At 50.3% G+C, this 26,313-nt stretch overlaps 13 protein-coding genes across 13 annotated transcripts; 8 read left to right on the top strand and 5 right to left on the bottom strand.

The window, feature by feature from the left end:
* The first annotated feature begins 115 nt into the window (after positions 1-115).
* On the top strand, positions 116-1,923 carry P174DRAFT_454444 (opsin family protein). The gene is made up of 5 exons (XM_024829240.1): positions 116-674; positions 725-791; positions 841-1,328; positions 1,385-1,519; positions 1,579-1,923. The coding sequence occupies exons 1-5, from the start codon at positions 532-534 to the stop codon at positions 1,658-1,660; spliced, it is 915 nt and encodes a 304-aa protein (XP_024678982.1). The 5' UTR covers positions 116-531; the 3' UTR covers positions 1,661-1,923.
* A 136-nt stretch (positions 1,924-2,059) lies between these two features.
* Positions 2,060-3,745, bottom strand: P174DRAFT_515497 (uncharacterized protein). Its single transcript, XM_024832192.1, has 4 exons — positions 3,461-3,745; positions 3,089-3,364; positions 2,683-3,065; positions 2,060-2,615 (listed from the first exon to the last, which is right to left on the bottom strand). The coding sequence occupies exons 1-4, from the start codon at positions 3,602-3,604 to the stop codon at positions 2,120-2,122; spliced, it is 1,299 nt and encodes a 432-aa protein (XP_024678981.1). The 5' UTR covers positions 3,605-3,745; the 3' UTR covers positions 2,060-2,119.
* Positions 3,746-4,186: 441 nt separating this feature from the next.
* On the top strand, positions 4,187-4,925 carry P174DRAFT_424563 (uncharacterized protein; the record flags this gene model as incomplete). Its single annotated transcript, XM_024825209.1, has 4 exons — positions 4,187-4,298; positions 4,366-4,400; positions 4,463-4,553; positions 4,624-4,925. The coding sequence occupies 4 exons, from the start codon at positions 4,187-4,189 to the stop codon at positions 4,923-4,925; spliced, it is 540 nt and encodes a 179-aa protein (XP_024678980.1).
* A 37-nt stretch (positions 4,926-4,962) lies between these two features.
* On the top strand, positions 4,963-5,591 carry P174DRAFT_296430 (uncharacterized protein). Its single transcript, XM_024821609.1, has one exon. The coding sequence runs from the start codon at positions 5,076-5,078 to the stop codon at positions 5,445-5,447; it is 372 nt and encodes a 123-aa protein (XP_024678979.1). The 5' UTR covers positions 4,963-5,075; the 3' UTR covers positions 5,448-5,591.
* Positions 5,592-6,550: 959 nt separating this feature from the next.
* Positions 6,551-7,694, bottom strand: P174DRAFT_445313 (40S ribosomal protein uS5). Its single transcript, XM_024828304.1, has 3 exons — positions 7,355-7,694; positions 6,928-7,185; positions 6,551-6,862 (listed from the first exon to the last, which is right to left on the bottom strand). The coding sequence occupies exons 1-3, from the start codon at positions 7,613-7,615 to the stop codon at positions 6,605-6,607; spliced, it is 777 nt and encodes a 258-aa protein (XP_024678978.1). The 5' UTR covers positions 7,616-7,694; the 3' UTR covers positions 6,551-6,604.
* A 253-nt stretch (positions 7,695-7,947) lies between these two features.
* Positions 7,948-9,137, top strand: P174DRAFT_515494 (Mpv17/PMP22 family protein). The gene is made up of 5 exons (XM_024832191.1): positions 7,948-8,174; positions 8,233-8,287; positions 8,339-8,444; positions 8,527-8,832; positions 8,890-9,137. Exons 1-5 carry the CDS (start codon positions 8,164-8,166, stop codon positions 8,931-8,933), a joined length of 522 nt encoding a protein of 173 aa, XP_024678977.1. The 5' UTR covers positions 7,948-8,163; the 3' UTR covers positions 8,934-9,137.
* Positions 9,138-9,569: 432 nt separating this feature from the next.
* P174DRAFT_445310 (cap binding protein) lies at positions 9,570-11,040 on the top strand. Its single transcript, XM_024828303.1, has 4 exons — positions 9,570-9,688; positions 9,763-9,992; positions 10,050-10,121; positions 10,273-11,040. Exons 2-4 carry the CDS (start codon positions 9,783-9,785, stop codon positions 10,648-10,650), a joined length of 660 nt encoding a protein of 219 aa, XP_024678976.1. The 5' UTR covers positions 9,570-9,688; positions 9,763-9,782; the 3' UTR covers positions 10,651-11,040.
* A 4,386-nt stretch (positions 11,041-15,426) lies between these two features.
* On the top strand, positions 15,427-17,743 carry P174DRAFT_445309 (peptide MFS transporter). Its single transcript, XM_024828302.1, has 3 exons — positions 15,427-15,709; positions 15,799-16,130; positions 16,192-17,743. Exons 1-3 carry the CDS (start codon positions 15,675-15,677, stop codon positions 17,559-17,561), a joined length of 1,737 nt encoding a protein of 578 aa, XP_024678975.1. The 5' UTR covers positions 15,427-15,674; the 3' UTR covers positions 17,562-17,743.
* Positions 17,744-19,073: 1,330 nt separating this feature from the next.
* P174DRAFT_515491 (uncharacterized protein) lies at positions 19,074-20,208 on the bottom strand (the record flags this gene model as incomplete). The annotated part of the gene is made up of 6 exons (XM_024832190.1): positions 19,074-19,112; positions 19,163-19,261; positions 19,386-19,475; positions 19,559-19,790; positions 19,831-19,885; positions 19,926-20,208. The coding sequence occupies 6 exons, from the start codon at positions 20,206-20,208 to the stop codon at positions 19,074-19,076; spliced, it is 798 nt and encodes a 265-aa protein (XP_024678974.1).
* A 195-nt stretch (positions 20,209-20,403) lies between these two features.
* P174DRAFT_296277 (uncharacterized protein) lies at positions 20,404-21,185 on the bottom strand. Its single transcript, XM_024821607.1, has one exon. The coding sequence runs from the start codon at positions 20,944-20,946 to the stop codon at positions 20,527-20,529; it is 420 nt and encodes a 139-aa protein (XP_024678973.1). The 5' UTR covers positions 20,947-21,185; the 3' UTR covers positions 20,404-20,526.
* Positions 21,186-21,424: 239 nt separating this feature from the next.
* P174DRAFT_434760 (uncharacterized protein) lies at positions 21,425-21,751 on the top strand (the record flags this gene model as incomplete). Its single annotated transcript, XM_024825893.1, has 1 exon — positions 21,425-21,751. One exon carries the CDS (start codon positions 21,425-21,427, stop codon positions 21,749-21,751), a length of 327 nt encoding a protein of 108 aa, XP_024678972.1.
* A 1,851-nt stretch (positions 21,752-23,602) lies between these two features.
* Positions 23,603-25,288, top strand: P174DRAFT_296302 (syntaxin). Its single transcript, XM_024821608.1, has 4 exons — positions 23,603-23,659; positions 23,744-24,438; positions 24,497-24,776; positions 24,835-25,288. The coding sequence occupies exons 2-4, from the start codon at positions 23,962-23,964 to the stop codon at positions 24,894-24,896; spliced, it is 819 nt and encodes a 272-aa protein (XP_024678971.1). The 5' UTR covers positions 23,603-23,659; positions 23,744-23,961; the 3' UTR covers positions 24,897-25,288.
* A 182-nt stretch (positions 25,289-25,470) lies between these two features.
* Positions 25,471-26,250, bottom strand: P174DRAFT_445306 (BolA family protein). The gene is made up of 3 exons (XM_024828301.1): positions 26,035-26,250; positions 25,853-25,959; positions 25,471-25,776 (listed from the first exon to the last, which is right to left on the bottom strand). The coding sequence occupies exons 1-3, from the start codon at positions 26,158-26,160 to the stop codon at positions 25,602-25,604; spliced, it is 408 nt and encodes a 135-aa protein (XP_024678970.1). The 5' UTR covers positions 26,161-26,250; the 3' UTR covers positions 25,471-25,601.
* Between the last annotated feature and the right edge of the window lie 63 nt (positions 26,251-26,313).

Here is a 26,313-nt window from a genome sequence, read left to right as displayed (position 1 = left end):
GTGTCCTTGAGAGGAGGTAAGGCAGCAGTGGTATGATGCCGCCCACTTCGCCGTGGCAAAGACCTCAGGCAGTTGTAGCTCAGGTAATCAACCATCTTATGACCATATGACCAGAACCTCATATTTATCCAACATCCAGCTGCTTGCGGCCTGCATCCGCTCTAGAACCTTGGCGAGTATAGGTGCTAAGGAGTGTTATTGGTTGTGAAATACTTTGCTGCACAGGTCGAAATAACTTCCCAGTTTTGATGACGCCACCATCGAGGTCAGCATGACGACTGCTCCTCGTAGCCCGCAAATCAATTCCAACAGAGTACGAGCCCAGGCGAAATGACGACAATTGTGCCACGAAAGCTCCTCTTTTAAATCGATGTTAGCGGGGATGGATCTCGTTTTGACGTGTCGATCATCGAACTTGGTTATCCAGTGCCCGATCAGATCAGCTATTGATCATTCTTCCCTGGAGCTATAAAGAGCGGAACTGCCATAATTCTTGACACTAACGAACACCGCGAATTTGCACTATTCAAGATGTTCGACTCGATGTTGTCTCATACGAAGCGCCCGTTTCCCTTGCCTACTTCGACCTCGTCGGTAGGTCCAGTACCTACCGTTATTCCCGGGGATACTCCCATCTTCCAGGAACTCGGAACGACTGGCAAGCGGACATTATGGTACGCAACTATTTGACGGATTTCACCAAAAGCATGGCTAATAGGCTCAGGGTGGTTACGGTTCTCATGGGACTCTCGTCACTGGTCTTCTACACGCTTAGTGCTCGGGTACCATTGGTATGTACTGAAACTGTCGTAATCGTGGATTGAGACTCACACATCGCAGTCGAAGCGCGTCTTCCACACACTGGTCTCCATCATGACCACTGTCTCATTCCTCGTCTACCTTGCCCTCGCAACGGGAAGCGGCATGGCCTGGAAACACGACTCTCTCAAGCATACCCACAAGCATGTTCCAGATACCACGCAGGATTACTTCCGCCAGGTATTGTGGCTACGCTACCTCAACTGGTTCGTGACCGAGCCACTCAGCCTCATCAACCTGGCGTTGGTATCGGGCCTTCCTGGCGCGCATTTGCTCGTCGCCATTGCTGCTGATTATGTTATGCTGGGCTCCGGACTGCTTGGCACCTTTGTGGGCCACACATCGCGCAGATGGGTCTGGTTCACCGTCAGTGCTCTGGGATACCTGACGACGGTTTACCATATTGCCATCAATGGAGGCAAGGCAGCCAATAACAAGGATGCACAGACTAGACGGTTCTTTGCGTCTTTGTCTGGTGTGACTTTGATTGTCAAAGTGCTGTACCCAGTGTATGTGATCGATCACACTTTCAGACAACGTGAAATGGAGTAGCTGACATATTTAGTGCTCTCGCGGCAGGCGGCCTGGCTTTGAGGATGAATGTCGATACCGAGACCGTTGTCTTCGCCATCTATGACATTTTCACTCAGGGCTTACTTGGGTACTGGTTGATCCTCGCACAAGACAGTTCCCAGGGAATGTAAGTAGATGTCTCGTACGACGCTCATACCTGACGAATGTAGATCTAATTCTTCTTAGATCTCTCTACGTTGACGGATTCTGGTCTAATGGCATCGGAAACGAAGGAGCTATTCGGATCAGCGAGGAGGACGGAGCTTAAAGCTTAAATACCTCGTGAAACAAATGACCCCTGGGTTCAGCAACGATTGCACAGAAGTGCAAATTCTTATGACGAAGCGCTCTAGTGAGAGCATGAAAGGCGGACTGGGTTTCTGAGAACATACACTGATATCAGTGTCTTGTCTCTCCCTTGATGAATTGCTATTCTGTGTGCGAGTGTATCCGCAATTAGTCGGTCCAAGTGTTCCCTAGCTTTGATGATCAGTGATGAAGGAATGTATAATACATTTTTGATAGTCGAACAGAATCGGTTCCTGTAATATCTCATTTGGAGTAAGGTACTTTTGCTCAGCTAAAGAGCTCCAATGACAGCTACTTACATTCTCAGCTTAGTTGATTCAATAATTTACAGCAGCTTCGGCCATGCGCATCCATGCTACTATGACCCAGACTCAGGCTAGACTGCAACCTTGAGAAAGGGTAAAGGATACTGTCTGTGCTAATGATTAGCCCTTCTACCCTGATACTCATCTGTGTCTCGCTTCTTCACGGAGGCCTTCCGGAACGGGTTACGCAGAGAATGGTGCTTAAGGCTCTCAGAACCACGGAACGGCATCTCCCCAACTTTCTTCCCGCCTTTTAGCTCGATAACCTTCAACTCTCTGAGCGGGTCGATCCTGCGAGCGGGCACCGGCTCCGTCGATACATCGCGCGGGTAGTGGATCGCCACCTTTCTCATCGGCCAGGGGAGATAGAAGCCGGCGTCAACGCAGAAATCCTTGAAGTTTATGCATTTGAGATGCTTAGGGTTGAACCAGTGGATAAAGGGGTCAGCGTCGACGACGAAGCCCGTCAGGATCAGCGTCTTGATGGAGAGGCGGTTCAGCGTACGACCCATGACCATGGCGCGGACTTTAGCTTTCTCGATGGCGGTCTTGTCGAGGTATTCGGCGGCTCCGATTTTGGGGTCAAGGGTTCCGTCGCCTGCGTGGCCGCTGTTGGGGCATCTTAGCTTGTATCCTGCTTTATCACTCTGGAATCAATCGAGGGTAGCTAGCTTACTGGTAGACCGGCTCGCTATGATGTGATTGATCGAGCATCCAGCCGCCTTTGATATAGGGCCATCTCTTACTAGCCCTGCGGCGGATCCGAGGCTCAAGCGCCATCCCCAGCTCTAGCTCCTCGAGGTCAGTGTTGAGCCAGGCAGCCTGCCAGATATACTTCTGGTACGACTGTATCATCCCCGTGATTTTCAGCACGCGCAGGTTGCGAAACTGGCAAAGCGGGGCCATTTCTTCAATGTTGAGCATGTTCTCCTCGACGTCCTGACCCTCTTTGACGGGCCAGAAGACATCGATTCCTAACGCGGTCAGGTCCTTCGGGAGGTGGTTCCAGGTTGCTCCGCCGCGGAAGTATATGAGAGGTCTTGCTGGTGTTCCTGGCTCCTGGGGGTGGGGGTAGCCAGGACGGACTCGATCTTCTCGTTCCTCCTGCTATTCGCCATATTGAAGGGAGTGCGGAAGCGGCGACGGCGAGTTTCTGATGAGATGCTCGGGGCTCGGGTGGGAGAGCGAGACTGAGAGCGCTGACGTTTGCTAAAGTCGAAGAGACGGCTTTGAGAAAACGGATTCAAACTCAGCGCATCGCTCATGCTAAAGCGACGGCGCTGCTTCTTTTCAACCTCTACTTCCTTCGCGACGTCTTCGATAGGCGGCAGTCTTGCAGCAGTCAAGTGAAAGGAAACCTCAAATGTAAAGTTGAACTGCGATCTAGATTATCATGTTGACAACGCATGAGCATTCTTTGCTAGGACGAAGGTCGCGATATGTTGTTGCCAGACTTGGGCATGGAGGAGGAGGAACTTACTTGCTTCGATGCTGTCGTGGACGGGCTGGTTGAACCGCTCTGCGTCTTTCCAGAAAGCTTCCCCGAGGAGTGTTGCTTTCCAGTGCGAAGGGAAGTCTTCGGTTCTGTTTGTTTCCATCCCAGAGATGCGCTCATTCAGACTTGCTCTTGATGGCTACCCCAAGATCAAGATCAGATTTGAGATGGAAAGATCAGATAGATGGCACAGTCCAAGCAAGATCGGATGTTAGAGCGTCGTAACGGGAAGATTGAGAAGGATTGAAAGGAGACAGGCTTCTGACCCTGATCAGTGTTCCTGTCACCCTGTGAGGCGCGTGCTATGGCTAGTAGTGAATACGATTTTTGCTGTGTTCAGGGCAATCGAAGACCCTTCTGCTAACACTTTAATCTTAAGCCACTCTGTATTCTTCAGCTGCAAAGGGTCTGCTCTGTTTACCATGATGGTCTTCATTACTATTGGCCTCGCAGGCCTGTGTGCTTTTGACTATTTTCGTTCCGCCTGGCTCAGCGCACGGGTCTTCCATATACCATATTGCCTCTGACTGGGAATACTTTGCAGGTGAAAATACTGCTCAGTATCAAATAGCCCCCGTATATCATCAACCACTGGCTCCCTGGCTGGCTAGCTGACATCATAAACGACGATACTTATGATTACCGATGGACCGTTAAAGATCGACGTGCCAAAAGGCTGGGGAAAATGTATATGGCCGTCACAGCGGAGAATATAGTTTGCCATATCGCAGATGCTTCCGTCGTTTCACAGATGTGCAATGCACGTCAAAGCTTCCGCAAGCCGATTTGGCAATATGGTAAGCTCTTCCGGCAACCAATCATCTATGTTATCGGTTCTCGGACAGGGATTAACGATGCAGACAGGGTTTCTCAAGCTGTACGGACCTAATCTACTTACAGTAGGGGCTGCATTCTTGGACTAGGTCTTCGAGACTCTAAATTGTTGGCTGACTCGGAGTAGTGTGAAGACCAAGCTTGGGCGCATCACAGGCGTCACACAGCACCAACCTTCAACGAGAAGAACAGTGCACTTGTTTGGGAAGAGTCTATCCGTCAGATGACAGAGATGCTCCATAACTGGCAGACATCGGGAACGTCAAGAAGCTGCAAGTTTCGTTGTAGCGAGTACAAGGGGCGACCTTCGAAAGTTCAGCCTGAATGTCCTCTCTGGTGCTGGCTTCGGGGTGAAGCTTCCCTTCAAGCAATTACCACAAGAGTCGAACGACGACCCCAATGACATGTTCAAAGTTACAGCAAAGCCTCCAGCGGGGTTCAGCTTCACCTTCCGGTCTGCTGTGGCGTATATGAATCTAAGGATCATGGCGGTGGTTTTGGCAACTATGATCATACCGAAATGGATTCCTAGGTCGTTGATTCCATGGCTCAAGTCGGACTTTGAAGCTCATAGGGACTTAGAGGCTTAATTTCGGAAATTGATCAGCATTGGTAAATCTGGGAAGACAGCTGACAGCAGTCAAAACTTGATCCAGGGACTGCTATTGTCCAGAAACGAAGAGGCAGCAAGTGGGAGCTCGAAAGGCACTGGCCTGACCGATTTGGAAATCATTAGGAATATGCATATCTTCACCATTGCAGGACACGAAACCAAGGCAACCTCTTTGCAATTTACCCTGCTACTCTTGGCATTACACCGGATGTTCAAAACTGGTTATACGAAGGTATCGTCGAGGCGACCCGCGGCGAGCCTGAAGATGTTGCTCAATGGGATTATTATCGCACGTTCCCTAAAGTTGACTATACCGTTATGCGTGATGTTTTGTCCCATCCTAGTCATTTGGCACACTATTCTAACCTCGATACAGCTTGAGGCCCTCCGCCTATATCCCCGTGTAGTGACAGTACCTAAAAGCACGTCCGAAACCCAAGTCCCCTCAACTATCAAGGCAAGCAGTACCTTTTACCGCTGCGAGTCAACGTCAACCTAAACACAAATTGCCTCCATTATTCGGAAGCATATCGGGGCCGAGATGTTGCAACATTATATCCTCAAAGGTGGGATGCAAGAAACCAGAACAGCTTTCTAGCAAAGAATGCGTCGACACCAGGACTCGCTGCACCTGGTCTAGAGTATCCTACTATTCACAAACCGGTAAGCGGAGCATTCATCCCATTCAGCGACGGATTTCGGGCTTGTCTGGGAAAGAAATTTGCCCAGGCCGAATTAATTGCTGCGTTGTCGGTTCTTTCCAGGGATTTTAAGGTCGAATTGGCAAATGACAGCCCGGAAGCTCGTAAGGATGCGGAAAGAGTGCTGCGAGAGAGCACCTCAGTGTTGGCACTATCAAGGAGAGAGGATGTTCCACTGCGGTTTCAGAGGAGAAGTATGGTTTTATAGTCTGTATAGGCCCATCCTTCAGAGGTCAGGGCGGGGTAAAACATGAGATGATGGAGATATATATCTCCAGTCATACGAGAAAAGCGACCACACCACGGCACATTTCCTTACAACTAAAGGGCTGTCAAAGCCAGATATGCAAGTGTTCTATTCATCAGGCTATCGCATTCGTTAGGAAATCAAACACAAGAGGGTGATCCAGCCCTTGAGCCCGGCCCGCGACATTACAGCAAATGATACGTGGGGCGTCTGGTTTCTGTAGCTCAATATCGGTTCCATGTCTAAAAGTAGGCAGCTTGATCTAAGAGATCCAGACCCTCGCAGTTGTAGTATTGAACCACGTGCTATCATGCTGCCCTTGACTGTCGAGACAATCTACGAACATTGTGAGCCGTTGCTGGTATGTAGGTATGCTTCGGGTCTAGGAACCAATGATCTTGATCACCACTACTCGTACGAGGAAATGATCCAGCACTTAGATGATTCCTCATGTTTGCTCACGGAAAGAAGCTAGTGGTCATGACTGGCGAATGGGTAGCTTTATTGACTCCACGCTATTTTGCTTTTGTTTTCCCTTCCCGTGATAAATACATCCATGGACACCATAAGTAGCGTAGCCGAGCGTGATCGAAATCAAGTCCTGTCTAGCATCCCCGTTCTTCCAGCCAAGAAAGAAAAAGTTGGAACCCGTAGGAAAATAGTCCGATCAAAAACAGTCATGCAAATTTATCCCGTCACAGCACTAAATTAGTACTTCTTGCCCTGGCGCAGAACATCACTGAACTCCTCCAGAGGGCTCCGGATGAGCTTAGTCTCCTTCCACAGGTTGGGGGTGAGGAAGCCATAGGTGTTGACGACGGCAAGGAAGGTAGCCTTGAGGGTGTTCTCGAGGGTCTTGGTGGAACCGGAGGACGAGGTGTAGGCGTCCTGGACACCGGCAAGCTGGAGGAGACGCTTGACAGCGGGGGAGGCAACGAGACCGGTACCACGGGGAGCGGGGATAAGCTATTCTCGCGGTTAGACATGTGATATTCTGCAATACACAACTATCGCATTCGATCATAACGTACTCTGACGGAGACGGAACCACACTTGGCGCTCTGCTTGACGGGCAGAGAGTGAGGCTCACCGAGGTTGGTACCCCAGTAACCTCTCCGGACGGGCAGAACGCTGAGCTTGGCAATGATGATGGCGGCACGGATGGCGGTAGCGACTTCCTTGGAGGTCTTGATACCGAGACCGATGTGACCCTCGGAGTCACCGATGACAACGACGGCCTTGAAACGAGTGCGCTGACCGGCACGAGTCTGCTTCTGGACGGGCTTGATCTATAGTTTCAAAACCGTCAGCAACTGCCAGTTACCACCCCAGTATATCGCGAATATTCGCCCAATCCATCCATTCGAGAACCCAAATTCATTTTCCCATAGTCCACGAGTCTGTCATGCACAATTGCTCCCTAGAGGATATTCGCAAATGGAATTGTTCGTTTCGTACCTTCATGACCTCATCCTTGAGCTTAGGCAGGAAGAAGTCGACAATCTGGTACTCCTTGACGGGCAGAGAGTGCAGGTAGATCTGCTCCATGCTGGTGATCTTGCCGGCCTTGACGAGACGGCCGAGCTTGGTGACGGGCTGCCATTCCTTCTCCTCCTTTGGGCCGCCGCGACGACCACGACGACCACGGCCACGGCCACGGTCACCACCACGGTCACCGCGCGAGCCAAATCCTCCACGTCCACGGGGAGCGTCAGCCATTTTGTATGTTGATGGCGATTGAGAATGAACCGGGGGGAGAGGTGTAACGGACGGGAGGTGTCGTTCGGGAGGGGTTGTCGACGTCGAGGGTTGACTTTGCTCGCTATCCACAGCTGTTTTGGGCCCTACGGAAATTTCGCTGGCGGGTGTGCTAAGCGAGCCAACAAGCCCTACGAGCGGTAACCCTATGCCCTAACGGGTAGTCCCAATATGGTAAGCCGATTGAACCCGCATCATGTGACGGGTGGACACCACCCATTATGATGTTTATGATGCTTTTTCTCCAATAGTTTGCGGGCGTGGCGCTGATTTGTCCATGTTTTCCTGTTTGAGCACTGCGGTTACTAAATCTCCAAGCTGGGCTCCATTCTTCGTCTTATCGGTGAGAGTCTCGATACTTATCATCTGCTCCCCCATGTTTTTATTTTTCTGGCATTTCTCATTGTCGCCTTCTTCTTCTTCTTTTTAAAAGAAGTTTTTTCTCTCTGAAATCTATTTCCCCACCGTCGGTATCAATTGAATTCCCAAATAACTATTCTACATTCGAAATGTTGCGGTGGTACGTCTACATTCAAACGGCATCGCCGTTCAATTGACGGAGCTAAGATCTGTTCCAGGTATCAGACCAAGTTGGCTAAGCAGCCCATCCTCACAGCCAGCGTAACAAGTGCTGTATGGTTCCTCCTGCGACACTCGAAATGATTCCGGTTGACACAAGAATAGGTGCTATTTGGTTGCGGAGATATTCTGGCGCAGCAAGCTGTTGATCGTAAGGGCTTCGATAAGCACGACATGGCAAGAACTGGACGAATGGCGCTGTATGGAGGGGGTGAGTTCCTGGATACGGGATACGGACACCCGTCTTCCTCGAGTCTTAGTCGCGAGAGTCTGTTGCTAACATGAATATCTAGCGATCTTTGGACCGGCCGCGACCACATGGTTCGCCTTCCTCCAACGAAACGTTGTTCTGAAGAGCCACAAAGCTACGATAGTTGCGCGCGTTATCGCAGACCAAGGCCTCTTTACTCCTACCCACCTAACCTGTTTCCTGACATCAATGGCAATCATGGAAGGCACGGACCCCATCGAGAAATGGCGTACCAGCTTTCTTCCCAGTTACAAGGCGAACCTCACTATCTGGCCTCTAGTTCAGGGCGTCAACTTCTCAATTGTGCCTCTAGAGTATCGGGTCTTGGTAGTCAACGTGGTCAGCTTGGGTGAGTTGTGTCCAGCTCAATCATCTCGCTTTCACTCCGCTAATACGTCTGGACCAGGCTGGAACTGCATATTGAGTTTGATCAACAGCGGCGAGAAATAATGTCCTTACGATTTGGAGCATTTCACGTCAGGATACCCCTTTCTGTACAACTAACATTTATCTTTTGGTCGGTTTCTTTTTTTCTTGCTGGTTTGATAGAGGGTTCATTTCACTCATTGTGTGGGCGCAGTGTTTTAGACTTTCCTCGGTACAAGCGCAGCAATATCTACTTATGATTCTTACAATGCTTAGATTATGAGGCTGGTCGTTTTGAGGTTTTTTAACGATTTATAATGCCGGTTTCTCACAAGGTCATAGGAGTTTCTGCGAATCTCATTCATATTTAACTTAGATTTGGTTCGCTTTCACCTTAGAAATAGAACGAGTATATCTATATGAGATCAATATCTAGCTTCACTAGGATATCACTTGAACATCAAGATTGGCTTGATAATAAGATGGATGTTCTTACAGCCAACTCTTTGTTAGGGTTCAGTCTGGGCGGCAGCCTATTAAAGGCCTAGAAAGGGGGCGAGTCCCAAAAGGGTAAAGTAGCACTTTCAAGCTGCGGCATCTCCAAACGCTTCAAAACTTCATCATTATTATTTTCGCAGACTGCAACACCGCCAACACACGACTACCGCTGTGATTCTGCCTGGAGCAGACAACAAACGACTGCGTGATCCCCGCGCATAAGCCGATTCTCCTCCGCCTCTACCATCTCGGACTTTCGCCTCTGGATCGCTCCTTCCCCGCGACCCTGTCAAAAATTGACTCTCACACCAAGACTTTTCTTCGCCCCTCCGACAACTAACGTATATCTCTCTCTCTCTTCCCCGCGCTCAAAGTTCGATCGACCGAGACTCTTACGAATTTTCTTTCTTCTCAGATTCATATACCACAATCATAATGGCTGAAGTCGCAGAGAACGGTCCTGTACCGGTGAACGACGAGAACACCGCTCCTGGCGCCGCTACCGAAGAAAAGGAGCAGACCAAGAAGACCGAGCAGACAAATGGCGATGCTGTTACAGTGTTCCATGACCCCGAAAATTTCAACGTGAAGCATCCACTCATGCACGAATGGACTCTCTGGTTCACGAAGCCCCCAAGTGGCAAGGTACGTGCGATAGCCAGCGATGTAATGGTAGACATGCTAACACCGCTTGATTTGCAGGGCGACAACTGGAACGACCTGTTGAAGGAGGTCGTGACTTTCAACTCGGTTGAGGAATTCTGGGGTATCTACGTACGTCATTTCATTATCGACAACTGACTGGTGAGCTATACTGACTAGGTGTTACTGGATAGAACAACATCACACCGACTTCTGAATTGGGTCTCAAGGCAGATTACCATCTCTTCAAGAAGGGCATCAGGCCAGAGTGGGAAGACCCCAGAACAAGCACGGTGGCAAGTGGTCATACTCGTTCAAAGACAAGCGCTCCGTACCGATCGATGATCTTTGGCTTCACGCTCAACTGGCAGCTATCGGCGAGACCCTTGAGAACGATGGCGACAACGAGGTTATGGGTGTGGTCGTGAACGTGCGCAAGGGATTTTACCGTGTTGGTCTGTGGACACGGACGGTGGGCAAGAGCATTCCCGGCGACAAGAACGGCCGGACACCCGCTCAAGGAAAGGAGATCCTCGAAAACATCGGTCGGCGCTTCAAGGAGGTGCTACGCCTGAAGGAAGCCGATGTCGTTGAGTTCTCGGGGCACACGGACAGCGCACACAGCGGTAGCACTAGAGCTAAGGCCAAGTACACCGTTTAAACGGCCATTTGCATGGATACTCATATCGATTTACGATTGACAAGAGGGACGTCTCTTCGGCGTTAATGAGATGATTCTGTAATTACGGACGATGACGAATGAAGTGATAGCTTGAGGGACAGAATATCCGGGGAGACGACACCTCACATCTGGATTTTCAGCATTTTCCTTCGATGGCTTTCTTGTGGCAACTGGCGATGTGTACCGTATCTTATCCTCAAAACGCATTTCTGACGAGTTTATACCATTATATCTCTGGGTCCAAGGAAGGAAGAAGAAAAGATTATAAAAAAAAAAGCGTCTTTATTTCGCATTTTGTCCTCAAAGTGTGGTGCTGATTTTGAACAGCTCTTATAGATAGTCGATACCGAATATGTTAGTAATGATTCCATTATCATACTTCTTGCCTTCTAAAAATTCATGCAGTGAGCCTCCCAACACCCGTAATTTCCTTGAGATGGGAGATTATAGGAGTAGCAATAGGCAGTATCTCGACTGCAAGAAGTAAAGGTACTGATGCCGGAGACGGGCAGCAGGAAGCCTGATGTTCTAAGTATGAATTATTCCAGAAACTGCTTCTTCACGAAAGAGTTCGTCTGCCAGCCCTACTTATCTTCCTCCTTCTCCATCCCAGTACATTTCCCTCCATCGCCGTCAACCTACCCTGACCCACAACTGCTTGGCCTGTTGTACAGTTGTTATCAATCCTCTCTCCCCATCTTGTTGCCCTTGACGTGATCATGAGACCAACTATCAGGTCCCCATGCGCTTCGTTTTTGCCTTTTTCGTCGTCGTTCAACCCAGATGTATACACTCCCGGAGTGCCTTAGGTGATCCACAGTGGCCTTTTTTGTTTTTTTCTCTCTTCTCAGGGTAGATGCGTAAACCAAGGCCGCTTAGATGTCTATTTGTTCACTATCTGGAGTCTTGTTAGCTTGGCTGGTGTGTGGGTGCGTGTTCAGATTCACATTGGTTTATATTGATTATTAGATTGTTTGGACAGTTCCTCCGTAGTAAGTGTAATTAACTTTTACATTGTCTCTGAGTTTCTTGATAAGATTGACGTATACGGATGGCCATATGTGTGCTTTTCTCGGTTCGGATTCAATGTGACGGTGCTGGTGTGCTGGGAGACAATATATATCTTCACGGTGGAGACCGTTGTAGAAAACCATTAGGATTCAGATCACATAATTTTCTATCTGTTTGATTGCGCTTATGCCACGTATAGAGGCGATTCATGGTACACAGGGAGAAATAAGCTGATATACGCAGGCAATTATGAGGATCATATGTTGGAGGAATAGTAGCCCTCCTTGGCCGCCTCGTCAAAACCGTCTACGACAGGTCCTGTATCCAGTTTCCTGTCCGGTCTCTAACCCGTTTTCTTACATACCAGAACGGATTGGATGTGATCATGTTAATCAGTCTCTCCGTGTTCAAGGAATGCCAAGCTGATGTAAGAGAGTCGAGGGAACGTATACTCTGCCGAGTGCGCGGGATGGATTGGGGCATTACGATGATTGAGAGGCTGACATGCACGTATGGCTCTTGCTACGGAATTTAGAAGCAGATCATGTCCTACTCAAGTTCCTTTATTATTCAACTACAAGTAGGCAAAGTCGCACTTCAACTGATGCGATTACCACTGCCCCGATGTCGGACAGTGGCTGATATAAAATAATGACTCACGGGGTCTTACTCCAACTACTCCAAACACTGGCGATATCGACGAGTACCCTGCAGAAGCACCCACAGCCCTATGAACTGTAGGGGAGATCGGTGTCGAAGCAGGCATATCGCTGAAGACAATTGAGCAACAGGTGAACCCAAGCTGGTGGCAGGACGGACAGCATGCTCCGTACTACAGAGCCAGAAGCTTGAACACCAGCGATTGCTTATTCACAAGCGGCATGAATAACTTACAGACAGCTGGCAATGACTCAGTGATTCGCCGATCAACATTCGATGATCGTGATCGCGGTGGAGGTCCGGACAGTGGATCCGTGAAACTGAATCGTTAGCATAGTCGACAACTGCGCTTCGTATCCGTGAGTCAGTAGATGCGATTGAGGAGCATTCCATGCCTTCAGTGTACCGTCTCTGAGCTCATGGGTAAAGTATGGCGATATGCTGCCAGGTTCGTAGTCAAGTTGTTGCCCATCTTTTTTTAGATGTCAACAGGACAGTCAACGCCGAGCGTCGTCAAGAACTCTGCTCCGGCCATTCAACATCTATAGTCGAAGCTCAAAAGCTGACTTGCTGATCACTTGGCAATTTGCATCAGAGCGGACATCGCGAAATGCCACATGGCTGCAAGGTCGTGCCTGATGCTAAGGCTACCTGGAGTAAAACAACACCCCATCATACTTGCACTCCGGTCCAATCAACAAAATGTTATGGCCTAGAGATCGGCATGGACAGTTGTACTCTGCCGTTGAATTAGACTCATAGCCAAGAAGTCAAGAAAGCCCAGAGTCTTGGGATTCTTGGAGGTTTGACAACCCCAAGCACGCCATCGACCATCGTGCCGGTGTCGGTGTGTACATGCTACCGGGTCCTCAGCACGCCGTTGCCTCTACGCTGGCACCGAATGATCCCTCAGAGCGCCAATTGGTCTAGTCTCAGCACACGAGACTATCAGCTGGTTGTTGCCTCAACATAGAGTTGGCTTGCGCCGCCTCCCTTCACGCTGATAGGCAGCTATCACGCCCTTCGGGGGAAGATGGCCGCCGCCAGACTTGGCTCGCTGGAGTCACCAAGGCGGAAATACACCGGGGAGCATATTCGGGTGAGATATCACGAGGAGCTCTTGCATTGGGTGGAAGTGATGGCTACTATGTAGCTAAAGTTGGGTGAGACACGGAGCGATGACGGAACGGGTCCTCTGACCTGAGGGCGAAGTCGGAGCGAGAGCGGGCTGGCAGATAAGGCTTGAATACTTAACCCGCCAGGTCGCTGCCTCTGGCCAGGACACTGGAGCTTGTTCTGGGCTCTTGATGATTTTAGTGACAAAATTTTTATTTTCTGTTTGTTTCTTCGCACAATAGGGAAAAAACATCCTGGGACCAATTTCTCAATTGACCCTCCCTGCTTGGTCGTTGACCAGAGCGAGTTGGACTTGAACAAAGACGCTCAACCAACCACCACCCACTGACACTATGGCAATAATAATTAGGAGTCTAGGTACTGGCAACGCTTAGCAATGATCAGACCCCCTTTTCATGGTCTTTCTGACTGCGCGGTCTGAACCGATCGGTGGCCCGATGGAACTCCAGCTCCACCTCTTGACGCCTCAACCAGGGCCCCTGGCTACTAAGTCGCCGAACGAGATGGACAGAAAGAGACGGGACTGCATGGCCTCATCCCATCAGGAATCGGTATGTCTGTCCAATGTCGAAATACTGAGAGCATGAATCGCCAAAGTGGCGACAATGACCATTGGCTGTTAAAGGCCGTTGAATGGGGCATGATACGAGATGACTGATCTCTCTCCGCAACCTGGGGTAACATTGCGAGCGGAAGACCAACGGATTATGGAGTTGATTATGGAGCATTGAAGCTTGAACTACCTACTTTCACAAGCTACAGGTTCCTCCCCCAGCTGGAACCCAGCAATGAGAAGTCCAGACTCTGAGACCTGACCACTTACAACCGATGCATAACGAATCCCAACAGATAGCCCCGAGTATCTCGAGCCGAGTCGGACGGCTCACTCGGTTATCAATGGATGCTGACAGGGAGATATGTGTCTTGGGAAATGATTAGCATGCGGGGGTGCCCCGACGTTACACACGCGCACACGATCAAGTGGTGTCATGATGATCCATTATCCATCGTACAGGGGCGGGGGAAATGCGAGATTCGACGGGAGACACTGGACGTGGAAACCGTCAACCCCAGACCTCGACGAGTCCAAAAGTGACCGTGAGACGTTTGGAGCTTCGATTGGACGATTGCAATCCCTCATTGGATGCTACGAATGGGAGTTGCCGTGCCTATCATCCAGGGTGGAAGGAAACCCTGCTGCTACCCCTGGTCAGCGACATTTATGTTACCTAATTACCGGATGCGGTATCTCCCCCGGTGGCAATATCAGTCCAATCATCCGACGAACAGGAGAATGGCTATTTCGCAATTTCGACGCACGCACTTTTTAGTCGGATAAACCACGGCACAGAAACAACCGAGGCCAGTTTCTGCGGAACAGTGATATCCGGGTTTTTGAACTCCAAGCTGGTGATGTACCTTATTCAAAGGTTTTAGAAAAAAAAAAAGGAGAGCAAAAAATACATGCAGAACCATGAATTGGATTTACCATGAAGAAAACCTTGTTTTTTCCATTTCTTTTCCTTTTTTATTTTGGCTCTTGTGTGAAAACTTTTTGCTTGCGGATATTTCTTGACTGCTGATAACGGATGTACGGCTGCGAGCAACTTGCACAGTGGGCAATATAGCCACGAGGGCGAACAAAGATTTCGTGTGGTTCCATCGGTAAGCTCCGACCGGATGAGCAAGCTGATTGGGTGAATCCACTTGTGCCACCGACCTTCGAGAAAAGATCAGAGCGACGCCCAGCTCCCGCAGCCAATCAAACGGCGAATTGGCCTTTGCTCGGCTGATGCTTGACACTGCTTGTCATGTCTTCACTGGATTATGAGGTTACATTGGCCGGCCCGCCAAGACCATTTCGGCCTTTCCTTTCTCAGATTTCGCCTGCCACACTGTTCCAGTTTCCGGTGTCCAGCGTCCACAGGTTCTCAGACACACAAGCGACGGGGAGATTTTTGAAGTCTCCGCCGATCGCGCAATTGAAGGTTCGCGGCTCGTCTGATTGAATGAATCAGAGATAAGACCGGTCCCGCATTGGCCCTCATTTCCCTCCCTCCAGCGCGAGTATAAGGTCGGTCTCCTCCCCTCCTCTGCTTCCTCCTCGCTCGATACTCGTGAGGACACAACAAGCCTTTCAACTCCTTCCCTCACCACACGGCTCCGGCAGTCCTTGCTTGGTTTCTCTTTGCAAAATGTCTACCAGAGATCACGAGGTTGAGGCTACTCAGTAAGTCTTGCTGGCACTCCTACACCTTTTCACCATATCTTTCCCGCCGTCACATGTGCAAATTTTCTGACTCCGCTTGTCTTCAATAGACCTCACCTGCAGGACAATGTCGTCTCCGAGGTTGCTCTGAACGAGAAGGACCCGTATGCCGTGGAAAAGGCTCCCTTAGAAACCCCCGATGGCGAGGAGCCTACTGCGGAGGAGGCCAAGAACCTCCGTCATATCGCCGAAAACTTGCCCGTCTCCGCCTGGCTTGTGGCTATTGTCGAGTTGTGCGAGCGTTTCACCTACTACGGCATGTCAGGTCTGTTCCAGAATTATGTGAACAACCCTCTGGACGGTAGCAAGGGTCGCGGTGCTCTCGGTCTGGGTCACCAGGGTGCCACCGGTCTGACTACTTTCTTCCAGTTCTGGTGCTACGGTGAGACATGTCATACCCGAACTTCAAACAGCGACGAATTTACTGACATAATTGGATCTAGTCACTCCTATTCTTGGTGCCATTATTGCTGATCAGTACCTCGGAAAATACAAGACAATTGTGCTCTTCTGCGGCGTGTACCTGGTCGGTCTCCTGATCCTGGTCTGCACTTCGATCCCTACTGCTCTCGAGCACGGTGCTGGTCTTGGCGGTTTCATTGTCGCCATTCTGGTCATCGGTCTGGGAACAGGTGGCATCAAGAGTAACGTTGCGCCCCTGATTGCCGATCAGTACAAGCGCAAGAAGATGGCTGTCTCGACTACCAAGAAGGGTGAGCGGGTCATCATTGATCCTGCCCTGACCATCCAGCGTATCTACATGATCTTCTACGGTTGCATCAACCTTGGCTCTCTGTCTCTGCTGGCTACTCCTTACATGGAGCGGGACATTGGCTTCTGGTCCGGATACCTGCTCTGTCTGTGCATGTTCGCCTGTGGTACCCTGGTGCTCATTGTTGGACGCAAGTACTACGTTGTTCGACCCCCTCAGGGCTCTATCATTACCGACGCCTTCAAGGCTATCGGAATTATGATCGCCAACCGCAAAATGGATGCCGCCAAGCCCAGCTGGCAGGCTGCCAATGGTGGCAACAGACCCAACCTGCCTTGGGACGACCACTTCATTGATGAGCTCAAGCGTGCTCTGGTTGCTTGCCGTGTCTTCTGCTTCTTCCCCATCTACTGGGTTGTCTATGGCCAGTTCTCGGGTAACTTCGTCACCCAGGCCGCGCAGATGCAGGGCCACGGTATTCCCAACGATCTGATGCAGAACTTTGATCCCATCTCGATCATTGTCTTCATTCCCATCCTGGAGACCCTGGTCTATCCTCTGATGCGCCGGTTGCACATCCGCTTCCGTCCCATCACTCGTATCTCCCTGGGTTTCGTCGTTGCCTCTCTTGCCATGATGTACGCCGCTATTGTGCAGCACCTCATCTACTCTGCCGGCCCTTGCTACGACCAGCCTCTCTGCGACGCCTCTAAAATCGATGGCACTGCTCAAGGCAACCGCGTCCACATTGCCATCCAGACCCCTGCCTACATGTTCATCGGTATCTCGGAGATTTTCGCCTCCGTGTCCGGTCTGGAGTACGCCTACACCAAGGCTCCTCCTTCGATGAAGTCGTTCGTGCAGTCCATGTATCTGCTCACCAATGCCTTCGGTTCCGCACTGGCCGAGGCCTTGACTCCCGCCGCCTTCGACCCCGCCATCATGTGGATGTTCGTCGGTCTGGCCTGCGCTTCGTTCTTGGTCGGTATCATCTTCTGGTTCGTGTTCCACCACCTCAACGCCCAAGAGGACGACATGAACAAGCTCGATGCCGACGACCCGGATGTTCCTCCTCCCCGCGTGCACGAGGAGAAGAACTAGACCGGGTTAGGTCTATGTCTTTGATTCCCCTTTTCATTTCTCTACTGTATAGTAATGTTTCTCTTAATGTTCGGATAACCGCAGGACGAGGTCTATTTTGTGACTCGCGCGGGCACGCGTAACAGCACCTGCTGAGCAGATCTTAGCGATGAGATAGATGTAAATAAATGAGACACGTTCTGATGACGTCTTCCTCGTATTTTGTGATGATAAGTAGCTCTCCGCATTCTTGCATCCTATTGTACTACACTCCAATCCCACATGGCAAGCAAGCACGCGACCACGACATTCACACCGAGGAGAGTTGGCCCACAAGAGACCGTTATTACAGTCGGTCAACAAAATAAGTATGACAGAAAACAATAACAAATCAGACTCTGGGTCCACTGATAAGTCCTCCGCTCCGTACTCGTACCTCCCTTAACTCAGAAGAAAGTGAAATGAAACCAGGACATGGCACGGTGTGGACCCCCTGTCTCTCTACTAGTAACACTCTACTCCGTACCTAGGAATTATTAATGATTATTCAGCCTAAGTACAGCTAGACCATCCCACACTCTCAGAAATTAATCCTTTCGTGGAATGGCTACGGAACAAAGGCGACTCATGCCTTGACTGATTAAGCTTAGCTTGGCGCAGGGTCTGGGTCGGTGGGACTCGGTGGATCGGGGGTTTCGGAGGTCGAGGCCCGTTCTGGTTAGGGGGTTTTTGGTCGGGGCGGCCCGTGGGTCGAGGGCTGCATTGGAGTGTGCAGAAAAAAATCAAATATGGTGGCTGGATTGCCGATTGCCGTTGATTTGATGGGACTGATGGAAATGAAATAATCATGAGGAAGTAGTTTGTGGGTGTACTCAGTAATGAGGTTGCATATTTTGCCGGGGGATAATTGCTTTGAAGTTCGAGTAGGTTGTGAATTGCTACTTTATTGGAAGGACGGATGCCTTTGCGCTGCGGGTGTTCAGTGTGTAACTCTGCATTGCTGATATGCAGTCTGGTGTCTGACTCCACTTCGGACTTAAGTATGGGTGCTCCGTACTAGTAGATGGAAATATGGAGTCCCACGGAGCACAGAGCATCCAGGTACAACGACTTTCTTGCGACAAGAATCAATCGCCTGGCGCTGGAGTCAAGCTATTGAGTTTACTCAAACACGTAAAGGTTAGGCTAGTCTACGCTGATGGTGTCCGAAGAGACGCATTTTTGACAGTTTGTCGAGTACACCTATCTTCGGTTGCTCTTGATGGACGTCCGAGATTGGACACAGCTGCAAGAATCCTACAATTTCCAACACAGCTGGGATGGTCCAGCACTAGATGGAGGTTCGGGAAAGGTCTCGTTTAGTTTAGTTCTAGCCGACATTGAGAACAAGTCAAAGGTTCTGAGCTTGCTATCGTCAAAACTCATCAGCAGACGATATTCAATGACTTCACCTTTTAACACCTCTTGTCAATTAAGATAGTTCATCTCGGACCAAGCTAATAACCTGGAGCGTAAAGCCTCTGACTTCAGGACTTACATTGGGAGAATGCTCTCCAGCTCACGCCCTGGATTCTTAAAGTACGCAATGCATCTGACCGATCCCCTCACTGCAGCGACCAAACATAGCGCAGCAATGGCTGCCACTCAGCGCGGAACCGCTGTTGTTCTTCTTCATCACCTTCAATGCGTGGTGGTCCGTTGAAATGTGCAATGAGCCGGTTCTTATCTTGTACGGACAGAAGATTCAGCAATGTCGCTTTATCGAAACCATGTTCCACTCCACTCTCCGTCTCATACTTGGGGATGGATTCAAGTGCATTGATGACGCTGATTATCGTATGCTACCGCGTCATCCTTGAATGCCTTGACCCGAATGCTCTCGAGGATAAGTCGTACGCGGTCCATCGAGCGCCAAAGACACGCCCGCGTCGGTCGCTGTGATACGTCACGCAGTCAGAGCACACCGGCAAGATTACGTCCTCTGGGTCGTGGTTCGATTCAAGGTCCAGCACGACGACCCATCCGCCACGAGCCTCGTCACCAGACTTGAAGGCACTCGCGTTCTGTGGGTCTACGAGCAGAGGTTGGTATCCTCCCAAAAGGCCTTGGACGTACTCCTTCGTGAAAGTTTTTTGGATGGCTCCTTCAAGATGCAAGATCACAATATCTGGCTTGATGATTTGCACCTCGAGAACGGCACCGCTTATATTGGATGTTCGTGGTCCGGTCCGATATTCTGTTTGCCGCGGCCTCTTTTGAGGACGGCCATGAAGAAGAACGGCAGGCTGACTCGGAGATCAATGTGAAGGAACTCCTTGGATAGGGGCAGACATTCGGGTTTCTTACTACGTAGAAAGCGTAGGAAGATGCACTCCAATTGCTCACGACGGTAGTAAGAGCGCTTTCCCAGCACCGCGCCCCTTTCGTATGGGAGATCTGGTAACCGTTCGGCGTCCACACGGAGGTGTGCAGCGGACCATCTTTCAAATTCAGTCAGAGACTCCTTCCACAGGTCCCTTCTGACGGTTGTAAGACTCTTCGGACTTGTCGGAAGGTGGAAGTGAGCATGCTCGAGCTGCGCTCCGTGAAGGCTGGTCGCTAGCGCAATCGGAACGGCCACAATAGTGACGTATGCCGACAATGAGGACAGCAGGTTATCGGACGCCATGATAAGTGATCTTGTCTGCCAAAGACCATTGTCAGGCTCTCGATGAGCCAGGTACCCCACAGGCTTTATCATACCTGCCGCGTAATTGAAAGGAGGCTATGATGAGCTTGGCTGATAGTAAGCAGCCCTGGATACTGTGGCTGAATCTACTTGCTTCTTAGAAAGGGAGTCCTCCAGCCATCGGCACTTCGGGACACGAAGGTGAAGCCATGACCTTTTGCTCGACGAATGGTTTCAGCTAAGCGCCTATAGACCAAGGCAAGCCTGAAAAATGCGGTCAGGCGCAGTCCTGTTTCAGTGGCCATTGGTTCTGATACACTACTGTATCGGATATGTGCAGCTCATGGGCTGGGAGCATCGTGGCAATATGAGGAAGCTCCTAGCGAGCCGAGTTTTGGATGTCAATCCGTCGGGGAACGACAAAAGAGTGCCGTTGCATCGCGCTGTTGAGACGGGTAATCGGGCTTGTCTACTTGCTCCTCGAACACAAAGCCGACGCGAACGTGAAAGACGGGAAAGGACAGACGCCACTCCAACTCCTTTGCTCAAGTAAGTCAGAGGAGGACATGATCTCACGCAGTCAAAGGGATGCACAAGATGACGCGGATGACGGCCAATATTGTGGTGCTCGAGGCATGCGGTGTGTAAGTTTGTGACCAGAGAGAGAAGGCGGAACATCAAGTGCGGTCTGGAGCAGGAAGAGATGTTCCAGGTTCTCGTTGAGCACGGTGCAGACATGACACTTGCTGACAATCAGGGACGCACTCTTCTGATGATAGCCTGTGAGCAGGGAAATTCTGTAATCGTTGCCGATATACTTTACGGCTTGGGAATCAAGTGGCTCGCGGAAATGTCCGACGAAGAAGCCGAGCGCACTACCATCGTCCCGTTCGCTCACTCTAGGGGCTTCATACAGCGGGAATGAAGCGTCTCGCAGGCGTTATCAACGGGACCGACTGCCCAGGAAAGAACGCAATCCACGTTGCTGCAACAAATGGTGACATCTGCACACTCAAACGCTGCCTAATCCAGAACAGGTCTTTCCTCCGACGCCCAACTTGTGGAGGGAATTGGGCGAAGCAGGTGAGATCCATGAGAATGAGGCATGGAACAAGAATATTGAGTCTCCTGCAGAGCAAAGAACAAGATACAATACCGGGGAAGTCAGCTCGACCTTCCGTCCTTTCTTCTAAAGCACTGCGTTTATACGGACGATATGGACGAGCCTAAGGAGAACAAGTTGACGATTGGAGGGCCCCGTCGCCGGGAGATCAAAAATATACATTTTCCCAACGTGTTTTGTGTCGGTGTGGGAATTGGAGGACGAGGAGGAACCCTTGTTCGTCTCGAAGGGGAGGTGGATCATAAGGGAAGGACTCCCCTACACAATGCCGCAGAGAGTGGACATTTGGAGGCAGAGAAGCTGCTTTTTGAAGTAAACGATTATATCAATGCGCAAGCGAGGGACAGTTCTGGCAGAGGAGCCATAGATTTGGCATTGGATAACAACTTCTATGATGTCTTTAATGGGCTCCAAGATTGAAGAATTAGCGTGGTTTTGTATTTCACAAAGACCTCAATATAGTACATTGTTCTCCATGCCTCATGATTCAGGAAGGAACCATGATCAGCTTAGTCAAGCTGGGATACAAGCCACAGCATTGAGGCTGCGTGCTAAGCCATTTTGACAACTGGCGATCGTTGCTAATTATAAGCTGACCCAGGCAGAATCGTAAGTCAATGGCCATTCATTTGTGAGTATTTTGTGTTTTGGAGACTGAGCCCACATGTTGCCAATAGGTGGGCCTAATACTTGCCACGACAAAAGACATGCAGGTTGCATATGATCTGGCGAAATGATAGGAGAGAAGAACCCGGATAGTCAAAACATAATTGAACTGGCAATACGCAATTTTTTTGATGTTTTGTACCCGCATATTTGAGCTATTTTGCTGTGGGGTAACGGCGTGCAACGGTGCAAGGGACTTGTGTGGGATGCTGGGGATAGATCGAGCTATTCTTACCAAATGAATTGCACCAGAATATCCGTCTATCTCATAGCTTATTTTCCTTGATATCGAACGATAGAACCAGCAAGGACTATTGGTCGGTAGATACGACCTACCTTAGGCGCCTGTGTCCAGGTAATAATAAAAGCGGAACCACCAACGTAGCCAGTTTTCTGGAAACAATTGCTGAACCTCTGATGGTGCTGTTGACCAAATGTATGCATAACGATGACGTGCAGACTCAACGCCTCCGTAGTCGATACTTTTCGGTGGAATTGAAGCGCAATCCGTACCATTATCAAGGATCCCAACGAACCGGCTCTCCTACACCGTGGACATGCCGGAAATGGTAGGTAATATTCGGATGCGCGGGAAATGTCACCAGCATATTGCACAGCCTGAGACGAGAAACGAGAGGGTCAATGCCTGAGCAGGCAACCATAATTCTCTAAGAAGAGAAGGAGGACCGGAGGGTAGGTAGTTGAATAGCTTCAAGTAAATAGACAGATATGCGCAGGTAGACCCCTCTATCAAGCTCGTCAAAAGGTGAAACCATGGCCTGTCTACCCATCACCACTAGCTTCCGACCGTGATGTTTCACAACTATTGATTTGGTCTCTCAAACCGTGAGCCAGGGAGAAAAGGGGACTTGACGATCACCCACTTTGGTCTGTGCACCAGCCAGCAGCCCCTATATGATTATTATCATTCATCACCATCAATGAATTTCAAAACAAATCAAAAGTAGTTACGAAGCTAGCTTCCAGTATCAGCCACATTCCCACAAACGATATTCAAGAACGAGGGAAAGTGAACGAGCACAGTAGCAGTAATAATCTCATTCTCAACCGCCCTCATCACTGTTTTCTATGAATAGTTGTCAATCGAGCTTCTGTAGTACCCATAAGCGCCTGATCGTCATAACTTTTCTTCCTTTAATACCTATCTATTATTGCCGTCCTGCGGGTCCAGAACTTTGCCTACTGTCAGCTCCGAAGGAAATCAGAGCCAACCCTTGGCACCTTTGGGAATTGAGAGAGCGCTTCTGCTTGCCTTTCCGCCCGCGACTGTCCGCCTCAGCCGCGTGTCTCACTGTGTCATTTCGTCCCTTTCTTCAATCGTTCATTTTTTTGCCTTCGACATATTCACCCCTCCCACTTCTCTTTTGTCATCCTCATTTTCCATTCTTTAATTCTTTCTCTTCGCTCCGTTACTGTACGCTGCTTTAGTGACTGTCGGCGAATTCGGGTTAAGCTCTTGTCCCTCGCGCATTTGGACAACCTCCTGAATTCCGGAACCGCAGTCGCCCTTGCACCAGAGGAGACGAAGAACAGCGACCGGATCATAATACAACCCATATCGGGTTCAAGCGAGAAAAGGCAGCTTATTTATTCAACTCTGTGCTTGCATATAGTAAATTCTGACATAATTACATCATGAGTGTATGCTCTGAATGGCTACCCCTTTCCCTGGCGAATGCCCCAAGCGCAAAACTCTTATGCTGACTTTCTTCGCTATTTTGAAAGTACGCGGACTACAACAACAACTCTCAGGGTGGCTACGGCCAGTACAACCCTTATGGTGGCCAGCAGCAAAACAATGCCTACGGCGGCCAACAACAAGGCTACGGCCAGGCCCCTACCAGCAAGCCAACAACATGGAGCAGGGTAATGGTAGCTATGGTAGGACTCCTCATGGCCTCGGGTCGAGCGCATGTCTCTAATTCGCGTTGTCTCCTACAGAAATGTCCGCTATGGGTGGCCAGCAGCAGCAGCCATCCGGCCCGACCGCTTTGCTGAACAAATGCAAAGAAATCAACGATGGTATTGCCGATCTGCGCGCCAAGAGAGAGAGCCAGCTCGCCGCCGCACAGAACGCTTTGCTTGACTCGAGTACCGGAAAGGAAGATCAGGCCTCCCGTCAGACACTCGATTACATCGAAGACGAGATCAACAACGGTTTCCGTTACCTCCGGGACCTCCTCAAAAAGGTCAAGCAGACACCTGGCTCTGGAGACACCCGTGTTCAGACTCAGATCGATGTCACCAGCCGGAACTTGCGTCGGGAGATTGAGCAGTACCAGAGAGCCCAGTCGGATTTCCAGAAGCGGTTGCGCGAGCAGGTGCGCCGACGATACGAGATCGCAAACCCAGAGGCTTCTCCCGAGGAAATCGAACAGGGTATTGACAATGTTCTGATGGGCCAAGAGCAGAGCTTCCAGGTACGAGAGAATGGCTCATCCCCAATATCTAGGACAAGTGCTGATTTGCTTGTGATAGGTTACCGGTAGCAGAACCAGACAGGCCAATGACGCCAGACAAGCTGCTTTGGAGCGGTCCGCCGCTATTCGAAAGATCGAACAGGACATGATTGAGCTGGGCCGTTTGTACCAGGAAGTTGCAGAGCTGGTGCATCAGCAAGATGCTGCTGTTGAGCAGATCAACCAAGGCGCCGAAGATGTTGTCGACAATGTCCAGAATGCGAACACCCAGATTGATCATGCCATCAAGAGCGCGCGCAACGCCAGAAAGTGGAAGTGGTATGCGCTGCTCATCGTCAGTACGTATCATCTTTGGCCTCAGTGTAAAAGCATCCAGCTGACTTACTGTTACCCTAGTTCTGATCATTGCCATCGTTGTCGGTGTCGCTGTTGGTGTCACCCAGGCCAACAAAGCGTAAAATGGCCATGCTTGAAAGATGCTTGCATCAAATGGCTTGCAGAATACGTTTGTCGGCTGCTTATGATCCACTCCGCGCTCGGAAATCTGCGTCGCTACATCAGGCTTCTCGATATCCCCTTATCTCGCCATCTGCGCTATCCTTTCGCTATACATGGTCCATGCAATGCGGAAGCGACAGTCGATAAATTTGGCGTGGCATCAATAATCCGATGCCTGTTCCGCTTCACTCATCCATCCGAGCTGCACAAAGACCGTTCATTTTTCCCCTCGAGATTTCCTAGTGTACTTTCTTATACCACTCAGTCGCATTCTCCTCTGTTTTAATCCTGTCTGATATTTGTCTCCTTGTTTTGAAAAAGCACGGCAGCTTGCGAGTTCCTTCTCCATATCACCTTGGCTCCCCCGCCCCCTTGCGCTTTTTGTATCTCCGGGTCGTGTATATCTGCTTCGTGTCCGATGATATGCGACTTGATGGTCCGTCGCTGCTCTTGACTAGGATACGCATGATGCTGTCGTACATGTACATATTAGATTTTCTCCTCGTTTTACTGCCGTTGGTCCTAGAATCTATGTAATAATCGAACTCTAATTCATTACGAAAGTATAGATATATACAGAGAACCTTACCCAGTCACCGATTCGGGTCTATCAACCCAGAATATCCGTAACAGCCACCAGACCTCGACCGCAGCATACCACTGCCCTACGCCTGCGACTGTCTAGACTTCTCCCGCTCCTCCTCCTCCGGCGTCCTCGTCCGCAACTGCAAAGCATGGATTCCGCCCTCGCGGCTGATCTCATCCTTAAGCAGAGAGTAGACCATCCGATGCCGCGCAGGCTGCATCTTCGACTGAAAAGCAGAGGATGTGATCGTGACACTGTACACATACGCATTAGCCGCCGCCATCCCTCGCTTCTTTCGCAACAATGCAACGGGTGCCGTCGCAGACATACTGGAAATGCGTCTCTTTCGAAGTTACGCCTTGCATCGGGGCGTGGTGCGCGTGCAGGTGCGAGTCATTGCGGATTATGAGGGTTGAGGGGGAGAAGGCGGCTGTTATCTGTGTCGAGGGTCGGGTTAGTTAGGGGTTTGTCTTCAAGAATGCAGGATTGTCGATGTGCTCTGTGCTCCGTACCCTCTCGCGGATCGTATCCTCCATCGGGGTCGCGGAGGTGGATGACATTCTGGATGGGAGGGTGGTTCTGAGTGGGGAGAAAAGACGGCGGGAGAGCAGGCCTGGTCGGCTGCGGAGGGGGAGCATTGACGGTAACCCTAGTTGGGGAGTCTGAGAGGTGAGGATGGGTGAGTGAGAGGTTTCTCTTGCGGAAGATTGATGATGGTCTTGCTTGACTCCGGGGTTGTAAATTGTATGGTCGGCTCCGGTCTGGGCCTGTGACGCCAAAATGCTGTTTTG

Source organism: Aspergillus novofumigatus, assembly GCF_002847465.1.
Source record: "Aspergillus novofumigatus IBT 16806 chromosome Unknown P174scaffold_8, whole genome shotgun sequence".
Lineage (NCBI taxonomy): Eukaryota > Fungi > Ascomycota > Eurotiomycetes > Eurotiales > Aspergillaceae > Aspergillus > Aspergillus novofumigatus.
The sequence above is the reverse complement of the archived record's forward strand: the minus strand, read 5'-3'. Positions and strand labels throughout refer to the sequence as shown.

Excerpts from the sequence above, each read along its gene's own strand:
- P174DRAFT_445313 (XM_024828304.1), bottom strand. The coding sequence starts at position 7,615 with ATGGCTGACGCTCCCCGTGGACGTGGAGGATTTGGCTCGCGCGGTGAC. Across the intron at positions 7,186-7,354 it reads TCAAGGATGAGGTCATGAAG|ATCAAGCCCGTCCAGAAGCA; the intron begins GTACGAAACGAA and ends TTGAAACTATAG. Across the intron at positions 6,863-6,927 it reads GTGGTTCCGTCTCCGTCAGA|CTTATCCCCGCTCCCCGTGG; the intron begins GTACGTTATGAT and ends CCGCGAGAATAG.
- P174DRAFT_515497 (XM_024832192.1), bottom strand. The coding sequence starts at position 3,604 with ATGGAAACAAACAGAACCGAAGACTTCCCTTCGCACTGGAAAGCAACA. Across the intron at positions 3,365-3,460 it reads TCCTCCTCCTCCATGCCCAA|GTTTCCTTTCACTTGACTGC; the intron begins GTCTGGCAACAA and ends TTTACATTTGAG. Across the intron at positions 2,616-2,682 it reads CATAGCGAGCCGGTCTACCA|CGGCCACGCAGGCGACGGAA; the intron begins GTAAGCTAGCTA and ends ATGCCCCAACAG.
- P174DRAFT_445310 (XM_024828303.1), top strand. The coding sequence starts at position 9,783 with ATGGCTGAAGTCGCAGAGAACGGTCCTGTACCGGTGAACGACGAGAAC. Across the intron at positions 9,993-10,049 it reads CGAAGCCCCCAAGTGGCAAG|GGCGACAACTGGAACGACCT; the intron begins GTACGTGCGATA and ends CTTGATTTGCAG. Across the intron at positions 10,122-10,272 it reads AGGAATTCTGGGGTATCTAC|AACAAGCACGGTGGCAAGTG; the intron begins GTACGTCATTTC and ends GGAAGACCCCAG.
- P174DRAFT_296277 (XM_024821607.1), bottom strand. The coding sequence starts at position 20,946 with ATGTCTGCACCGTGCTCAACGAGAACCTGGAACATCTCTTCCTGCTCC.
- P174DRAFT_454444 (XM_024829240.1), top strand. The coding sequence starts at position 532 with ATGTTCGACTCGATGTTGTCTCATACGAAGCGCCCGTTTCCCTTGCCT. Across the intron at positions 675-724 it reads ACTGGCAAGCGGACATTATG|GGTGGTTACGGTTCTCATGG; the intron begins GTACGCAACTAT and ends TAATAGGCTCAG. Across the intron at positions 1,520-1,578 it reads CAAGACAGTTCCCAGGGAAT|ATCTCTCTACGTTGACGGAT; the intron begins GTAAGTAGATGT and ends AATTCTTCTTAG.
- P174DRAFT_515494 (XM_024832191.1), top strand. Across the intron at positions 8,288-8,338 it reads CAGCCAGCGTAACAAGTGCT|GTGCTATTTGGTTGCGGAGA; the intron begins GTATGGTTCCTC and ends ACACAAGAATAG. Across the intron at positions 8,445-8,526 it reads AATGGCGCTGTATGGAGGGG|CGATCTTTGGACCGGCCGCG; the intron begins GTGAGTTCCTGG and ends ATGAATATCTAG.
- P174DRAFT_296430 (XM_024821609.1), top strand. The coding sequence starts at position 5,076 with ATGCATATCTTCACCATTGCAGGACACGAAACCAAGGCAACCTCTTTG.
- P174DRAFT_445306 (XM_024828301.1), bottom strand. The coding sequence starts at position 26,160 with ATGCTCCCCCTCCGCAGCCGACCAGGCCTGCTCTCCCGCCGTCTTTTC. Across the intron at positions 25,960-26,034 it reads AGGATACGATCCGCGAGAGG|ATAACAGCCGCCTTCTCCCC; the intron begins GTACGGAGCACA and ends CCCTCGACACAG. Across the intron at positions 25,777-25,852 it reads TCGAAAGAGACGCATTTCCA|TGTCACGATCACATCCTCTG; the intron begins GTATGTCTGCGA and ends GTATGTGTACAG.
- P174DRAFT_296302 (XM_024821608.1), top strand. The coding sequence starts at position 23,962 with ATGTCCGCTATGGGTGGCCAGCAGCAGCAGCCATCCGGCCCGACCGCT. Across the intron at positions 24,439-24,496 it reads GCCAAGAGCAGAGCTTCCAG|GTTACCGGTAGCAGAACCAG; the intron begins GTACGAGAGAAT and ends TGCTTGTGATAG. Across the intron at positions 24,777-24,834 it reads GTATGCGCTGCTCATCGTCA|TTCTGATCATTGCCATCGTT; the intron begins GTACGTATCATC and ends CTGTTACCCTAG.
- P174DRAFT_445309 (XM_024828302.1), top strand. The coding sequence starts at position 15,675 with ATGTCTACCAGAGATCACGAGGTTGAGGCTACTCA. Across the intron at positions 15,710-15,798 it reads CACGAGGTTGAGGCTACTCA|ACCTCACCTGCAGGACAATG; the intron begins GTAAGTCTTGCT and ends TGTCTTCAATAG. Across the intron at positions 16,131-16,191 it reads CTTCCAGTTCTGGTGCTACG|TCACTCCTATTCTTGGTGCC; the intron begins GTGAGACATGTC and ends AATTGGATCTAG.